This window comes from Pavona decussata, unplaced genomic scaffold (genome assembly GCF_977016875.1).
Source record: "Pavona decussata unplaced genomic scaffold, jaPavDecu1.1 SCAFFOLD_164, whole genome shotgun sequence".
NCBI lineage: Eukaryota > Metazoa > Cnidaria > Anthozoa > Scleractinia > Agariciidae > Pavona > Pavona decussata.
Genome location: NW_028145575.1, coordinates 1,535,463 through 1,543,718, shown reverse-complemented (window position 1 = coordinate 1,543,718; position 8,256 = coordinate 1,535,463). Strand labels below are relative to the sequence as shown.

Here is an 8,256-nt window from a genome sequence, read left to right as displayed (position 1 = left end):
ACACAAATTGTCATTTCCGCGTATCGCACACGTTGCGGTTGAAATGGGTAAACAACTTATGAATTGCAAGCCTTTCATAAAATAGACTTTTCCAGCAAAACTTAAGCAACACAGATAAGAATGAAAGTGTTTAGCTGGGTTTCCAATACATTTCTCTTCAAATTTTTGCGCACGCAAGTTAAATTTGCAGAGTTTCTATGAAACTCAACACGGTTTCAACTTATAAACTTGAGATTTTTCATGAACACAGAACAATTACTCACCTTTCAGCACATGGAAATCTTTTGTGGCCCAAAGACCGTAATTTCTCACATATTGCTGAAGAACACGTACCTCGCAAACCAATTTAATAGAAGGAAATGAATGGAAATTAGTAACCTCGCCCCCATTTTCTTGCTGACCCCTTCAAGATGGCGTCGTTTTACCGCGACAAGGTCTATAGCTAAACATAGACTACAATTAACGATAAAGATGTCATTTATCTAAACCGACTAAATCAAGTGAACATTGAGGTCAACAAATCTTATAGAGAAACAATCTTTAATCAAATTTATCCTATATTTTTTTGTTTACATTTAATAATGATTGCTATTCAGGGAATCTCGCTACCTACCAGTCCTCTCACGGATTCAATGAACACGTGACTACTATAAAATCTGCCAAAACCACTCTTTACTTTATTCATATTTTCCTGTTTATGTCCTCTATCAGATTTTAAAGAGGTATAGTACATACGCGAAAAAAAAATAAAAACAATTTCTCGTCTCCGTGCGCTTCAAGGGATTAACGTAAAAAAACTATGACGCGTTTCTAAATAGGAATGAGATACTTCGAACACTTTGCACAGCCAAACTAACAAATTGTACAGAAATGCCACTTTTAATAGTTTTCTTTGAGAGTTAATTTAAGAAAAAAAAAAGACATCGTACTACAGAATGAACTAGCTAAAACAAATAGGCCCCACTTCAAAACCGAACTCATTTGAGGTAAGAAATTCTCCTGGGGCGAAGTCGACTATCGGCATTTGATTGAGATCCTCTGTTTCCACTCTGACAACTGCTTTCCAATCTCTGCGGACCTGTACGATGAAAGGATAATCAATTATTTGATGAGGTTGAGCACAATATTGTGATCTCTACCAGTGGCGAGAAGACAGGTCGTTTGGAAGAAATTTCAGTTCCTAGTTGTACTATACAATTTTCCGCGCTTAAAAAGATAACTTGGTTATATGACATTTTTCTTGCCTTGGCTTAAGTTTAAAGGGCACCTAACAGTGTATTTAGCTGTGCGAGGTCAGGGTGAGTAAAGGCCCATTTAAAACGGTTTCAACGTTTGGTTCAAAACAAAATGTTGGGGGCGTTTGAACAGGTCGTCCAACATTGTTGAAAGCGTAAACAATGTTGAAAGCTTGTTGAATCAAATTTAAATCGGTTTAAACTTTTATACAACATCCATACAACATTTCCTTTGTTCTCGAAAATGTTGAATGGGGTTGAGCCGTTTGAACATTCCGTTCAACATTTGTCCATCATTTGCCCAAATGTTGAAACCGTTTAAACGGGTCTCAGGTCGGGTATAATATACCCTCACTAGGATCATAGTCGCACTCTAAAATGTTTATGAATGTTATAAATATTTCGGTAATTGCTTCTTCTTGCGTCAATGGATAGTAAATAACTGGAATTGGATCAAAGCTTAAAACGTTCGACAAGAAGTCACCTCACGTCTCAGTTTCCAGTTTATTTTACAAAACGTACTTGCTTAAGTTTCCATTTGTAAAGCTAACCTTCTATAAATTCACTTTCTTTCACAAGCGAACGGACGGGAACGTTTCGATTCATACCTGCGTGATTTTGATATTTGGATCATTTTTCATGAGTGACAAGAGACCATCATTTGCTCCTTGCAGTCTGATGGCCTTCTCCACCACGTTACTCTTGCTGTCGAAACATCCTTGGGATCCTCTGCAGGTCACGTTGAATGTCTGTGTGGCTTTCTCACTGAGCAGTCGCAGGAAATTCAGCTGTGTCTTCCCAACGCCAGTGTACGAAATCTAGGACATTAAAAGAGGTAAAACTGAGTCAAAATCGCACCGTTCCAACTGAGACAGAATTTTTAGGTACGGCTGACTTTTCACAATAAATATTTGGTTTAAACAACAGAGTGGCCTTCGTTAGAGAAAGGCTGACGCTCGAAACGTCAGCTCTCGAATTGCCAAATTACCATATCAACTCAGTTGATAAAACGAAATACCGTATTTATTCGATTAACCGCCCACCTTCGAATAAGCGCCCACCCTGAAAGCCCAAAAAGTTAATAAGTGCCCACCCTTGAATAAGCGCCCACTCCAACCCCCTCCCAACGAAAAACATTTCAGTACTAGCCCAGGGTGAAGCAAGAGGAGCGTCAGTTGTGTTCTTAAATTGGTTTTAGTTACGGTAGTCAATGAACTTTTATATTTCGTATGTTCGATTTTTGCACTGTGTTTTGTTAAAGCGAACAAACTTGTTATCCCGTGTTTTGTTATTCTCTAAAAATGTCCTCTCTTACTGAAAATGGTAGGAAACTAATGAGCGCCTACCCTCGAATAAGCGCCCACCCCCATGGGCTCGAAATTAATTAAGCGCTCAGGGCGGTTAATGGAATAAATACGGTATTCTTTTCCACTCCTCCACCGACGCACCATCAGAGTTTGTTTAGAAACTAACCCCCCCACCTATCTTAATGATTTTTCACAATGATTTTGAGCGGCTTTTTGAAATGCCGAGGTCTGGACTATTACGGCGTTCATGGTTCGCACCATGAAGCATATTTTCTAGACTACGTTTAAGTAGTCTCTGCCTCATTCAAATTAAAAAGTTCAGAAGTTTGTATTGTTTAATATTGAAACAATACCCTACTTTTTGTAAATGATAGCATCATTTACAACCTAACCGTTGCTGGAACCTGCCAATCCTAAATGATACCCAAAAGAAAGGCTTGTTACCTCATAACCATCTTCATATTCGCTGAACCACTCTGCTCCAGAAAGCTTCTTCCATTTCTTGTTGGGAGCCTAAAAAGAAGCAGCAAATACAAATACAAACTGAGAACCGGCCAATGCATAAACTCTGCAGAAGCAGAAGGCCAATGCATAAACTCTGCAGAAGCAGAAGGCCAATACATAAACTCTGCAGAAGGCCAATGCATAAACTCTACAGAAGGCCAATGCATAAACTCTGCAGAAGCAGAAGGCCAATGCATTAACTCTGCAGAGTTAACAAACTTTAGCGTTGTTTAAAACTTCTCGTCCTAGTGTATTTCCACTTCAAAATTCAGTTCTAACACACATGTAGTTTCTGTGCCGTTATTAAGGTTTCGAGTGTCTTACTTATCAATAAACTAACATTACTGTTTGTTGGCCATCTCGACAAAAGGTTTCGCGTCCCATCGCTCTTCCTTCCCTTAACTTCTATGGTTTATCCTATAGTTCCAGGAAGCCTATAGTTAATAAGTCCCCGGCTTCTATGTAGGTTTCCTAGCCTTTAACACATTTAATCTTGTAAATAGTTTAGTAGGAATATTGTGTATCATCTTTAATGTATTTATGTTGTATTTTTTGGTTAATGGCAAAATAAATGAATTGAGTTGAATTGAACTGAATGTGAGTTGGTCAGTCGGCAAAAAATAAAAAAAAAAAAGAAGGAGGAGGAGGAGGAGGAGGAGGAGGAGGAGAAGTTTTAAGACCCTGTCACTTCCAGAGTTACACTTCAATTCAGGTAACTTGGTACTCGCTATTGAATCGAAAAGCTTTTGAACATAGCTTTTCTATGGAGCGGCTTGATTTTCACTATGCTTGTGGGTGTGAAATGACAAAATACTACCGAATTATGGAATCAGACTTACTTGTTTCGTGTTAACATCAGGATGGATACAGGTTTGTCCGCCAGCAGTGAAGTTGCAAAAAACTTGAATGGCATCGCCGTTGCAGCCATGATTAGGATCGATCCAGTACAGACCTACACACCGAGTCAACGCAAAGGTATCAATAATTTACTGTCCAGGCTTCTAACTAGTTAAGGCGATGAAGCTCCTGCCGAGCAGTCCATTTCTCGAACATCCCAAAACGAAAAAGATTACCTAAAGTCGTCGCTTGTTTCTGAAACCGCTGATAAAACTGTGCACGCGAGGGAAAGGATCACAATGACCATATGAAAATTGGATCATGAACAGGTCTCCATAAACTACAATCCTGGCCACTATTTTCTGTGACAAATACGAAAATAGCGTTGGCAGTGTACACTTTGTGTTCTGGATATCTATAACGAATCGCCATAGCCTTGATGATGCTGTCATTGCGAATTTTTGGAAGTCCTCTCTTCTCCAAGCAGTGTTTATAACCACTGAAATCATTCGGACTGTACATAAACAAAGCAACATGACAACATTGCATGGGGGCGGGGAGCCATTTCGTGTTGAGTTTTGGAAGTCGTCTCAACATTTTTAGGCAGGATTGTAGGTGTGCCAATTTCCCACAAGATAGTATGATAGATACATGTAGATTAGTTGATTGATTAATTCACTGATTTCGAATTACTTGCTTAAGCGATATGCAGCAATTGTAGTGATTATATGGATATCACGACTACGTTGGACGCAGGCAGGAGGACAGGTACACTAACATACCCTAATCCCCTGCGAACGGCAGGAGTCGTGTCGAAGTCTTCGACCATTTTAAAGTAGTAGGGTCGAGAAAGGATCAATCATGCATTTACTTTTTCTAACTTGGCCTTATGAAACTGACTCACACCAACACTTACCATCATCGAGTTTTCCATTACACATATAAAGGTCTTTACAAGTCCTGGCAGGGTTCGTTTGTGTTCCCTTAGGTCGTTTAATGCTCTCAATCTCATCCCTGAGTGACTGAATGAGTCCCTGAGATTCGGACATATTGGGATCCGATGAATCCGCCGATCTTCGCCGCCTTGTGTTTCCTTTGTCATTACTAGTCTCTAAACCGCCGGGGGACACCAAGTAACCTCTGCTTAAATACGAGCTCTGTTGTAAAACAAAATTATATTGATAATTTATCTGACCTCCTTCCATTCAAGGATTTCCAGGCCCAGTAAAATGTGATAATAATATATAAATTTGCAACGAGCAGGACTTTCATAAAAATGTTAAGTCGCGTTGAAGTAAATTTCATCACTCAGAGAAGGATACCATGTACTACTAAAATTAGTTTATTGAAAGCTTGCTGGAATAAAAAGGTTTGGTTAAGGTATTGAAGGATCTTATGGAGCACGAGTTCTTGACGTCCAGTAGCAGCGTGGTCCAGGGTCTCGGAGCAGCAGACATGAAAGCGCGGTCGCCTCAGCTTTTCTTCGATATAGTACGGTACAGTACAGTACACCACAGTGCAGTGCAATGGCGTAATAATAATTTCCGTACACCACTGCTTTTAGGCTTCCGTTATTGTAACCAAGTTTTCCGGCTTAAAATAGAAGACAAAGGCAAAAATTTCATTCCCAGTCATACGACTAAAGCATTGCACTGGAGCAACAAGAAACGCATTTTATACAGGATGGTGTTACGTTCTTTGTGTGACGCGAGCTTTACACATCTTTTAAAAAACTCTTTACAATGGCCTTCACTAATCAGAGTGAGTTAAAAATCTTCAACAGATTTCTCTAAGTTTCGACCAAACGGCGATAAAACCAAGCAATTGTGATCTGTCTAAACTGGTTCGCTTTAAGTTTTTAGTTTACGGGCAAAAACAAACAAAGCAACAAACAAACAAACAAACACATGACCAAAATCGACCTTCACTTACAATGTCTCCAGGAGGTCCCTGCAACCAAATGTTAAAAAAAAGTAATGTCAGCATATAGGAAGAACATTTTGAACAGCTCTATGTAAAGTGGAAACATTAAATTGGACCACGGCATGGGCCCCTGTGATTGGACCTACACGAGGTTAAAATCCTATTACTGTTCAAGAACAACTTGGTCTACAGAATGGCGGCCATTCTTTGATTCTTTTCTGCAGTGCTGTGCTCACCGATTTGAAAACATAACCCTATTAAACTGTTAAAAAAATACAATGTCCTGGAGCTTAATAAGGGGCAAGTCTATTTAGACTATTGAAATATTGGAGTCAACTCGCCTCCAAAGGAACAACCCTGCGTACAACATAGGTGGGCGCTTATAAGAAAGTCAAAATAAAGGGTTTGACTGAGACACGGGAGGCGGAGGAGGGGAGGGATACTCCCTGTATAAGCTATATAGCTTTGGCGTTGTCAAAGGTCAAAGGGTACGGTTTTTGAGCCGTTTTGGTCTGAAATGAGGTATAACCATTTTGGTTTCAAAACTGCAAAAGGGTGTGAATTCTAGAAACTATGTAGCTGATGGCATTACCGTGTTTAAATAAAGTTATCGTATCGTATCATATCGTAAACTAGGTCTGAAAAAAAGGGTACCGAAATTAACATGTTTTGGTCTGAATCAGGGTCAAGGTTTGGAGAACGGAGCCGCAGACAGAGACTGAGAACTTAATCAAACGAGATTTCATGTAGATGGTCCCTTCAGTCAGATGGGTGGCACTTACGAGCGTGGTCAATCATAACTCGACCTAAAATATTTAGTTTGAAATATATGTCTGGGAAGTTTATTACAGAAACTACAATAAAGTAATCCCCTACGCTCCAAACTCGTGTTATGAGAGCCTTTCACTCTGGAGACTAAAACATGAGGCTTACAAATAAACATTTTTGTATCAACTCCAAGAAGGGGCCTTATTATTCCGTTTTGATGTTCAAGAGTGCATGCCTGGAGATTTATCGTTTTCTAAAGCAAACAAACAAAAACAAAAAGAGAAACGGAAAGGAAAAGGTAAACTATTCTTACCGGTGGGCCAGGTGTTCCCTAACAACAACAAATAAATATATCAATTAGGGTATTAAAATAAAGGCCTTCAAACAATATTGTGCATGGAACTGATGGAAGTTACTTTATTCTAATAAAACAGGGACAAAATCCTGTATATATTTGGAGCGATTTTCAGCTTTAACAAATTTCTATCATTGGAGTTTTCAATTAAATAAACAACTCAATTGTTGGCTCAGGTATTCCCTGACTTAAAGTCAACTTAGCGTCCTCTCGCTCACTGTTCCGTTTACGGTTATTAAAAACACTTGATATCACTGGTTCAAGTTCAAGTTTACTTACAATGAACACCGCCTGCAAATATCGAGCTAATCTAGGCAAGCGGTGTTAAGGACATACATACACGAATTACTAATTGAAGGCGTTTAGAAAATCAATTTTGAATACATTATTTGTCAGCAACCCTAATAACTTCTTTTGCCAACTAAATAAGCCTAAATATAAACAGTTTCAACTTACTGGATTTCCTGGGTCGCCCTAAAATTAAACCAAAAAATGTTCGAGGTTAGAGGTAATATAAACAAACCAAAAAAAAAAAACAGATGAAATCAATCTATAAACAACTCGGTGTTCCTTTCTATTCCTACTATCAAAATATTCACAAACTAGGCCACACATAATGCAAAAACAAGAAAACAATAAATTAGCCCCCTCTCCGGGGTGGGGAGGGGGCAACTCCACATTATAAACTATAAGGAGTGGCTCCTTAATAATATGCGAAAGAGGAGAAAAATTTAAAGTTCATTTTAAGTTCAAGTGTCGCAGAAATAGAATGTTAACCAAAAGGGAAGTAATTAACCAGTTGTTAAAAAGAATAGTCAAAAGCGTACGGAAATTGCTAGCAAATATTACAAAAAATTTGGAAAAACCGCGTTTTGAAAACAAAAATGAAAACTACACTTTTTGTCGCTGGCCTTTTGTTCGGTTCGGATAACTGATATCTAAAACTTTGTTTGAACATACTGAAAAACAGTTAATCCACTCCATCTTTTCGTACAACCAAATCACGTATGTGGCATACGGCGGTTTTAATTGGGTGTTGAAAGTGATTTCGTGATTGCTTTGCCTTTGCTTTAGTACGCTCTGTGATTGGATAGCAAAACACGTGCCACTTTCTCAACCAATGGGAAGCAAAACCAAAACCAATCGCGATTGACCGCACGCGTTTTCCCGCGCTTTATGTCGCTCACATGTTTTTGCTTCGAGATTCTGATTGGCCCATTACGCTGTTCACGTCTGCTATGACATGCCAGAGTAATTACTTTGATTTTAGTTTCACGACACTTGAAAATCGCTCAAACCGTTGAATATGCAATGTTAGTCGCTCGTA

At 39.0% G+C, this 8,256-nt stretch overlaps 1 protein-coding gene across 1 annotated transcript in view; it reads right to left on the bottom strand.

Annotated features, from left to right (window-relative positions):
- Positions 1-521: 521 nt before the first annotated feature.
- The window catches only part of LOC146464424 (uncharacterized), a 56,304-nt gene continuing 48,569 nt past the window's right edge, over positions 522-8,256 (bottom strand). Inside the window, exons 67-74 of the mRNA XM_085129930.1 lie at positions 7,386-7,403; positions 6,888-6,905; positions 5,816-5,833; positions 4,800-5,040; positions 3,886-3,998; positions 2,987-3,055; positions 1,844-2,053; positions 522-1,078 (exon numbers count right to left, since the gene is read on the bottom strand). Coding sequence (XP_084986056.1) covers positions 941-1,078; positions 1,844-2,053; positions 2,987-3,055; positions 3,886-3,998; positions 4,800-5,040; positions 5,816-5,833; positions 6,888-6,905; positions 7,386-7,403 — 825 coding nt within the window. The 3' untranslated portion in view covers positions 522-940. The remainder of the gene's footprint in view (positions 1,079-1,843; positions 2,054-2,986; positions 3,056-3,885; positions 3,999-4,799; positions 5,041-5,815; positions 5,834-6,887; positions 6,906-7,385; positions 7,404-8,256) is intronic.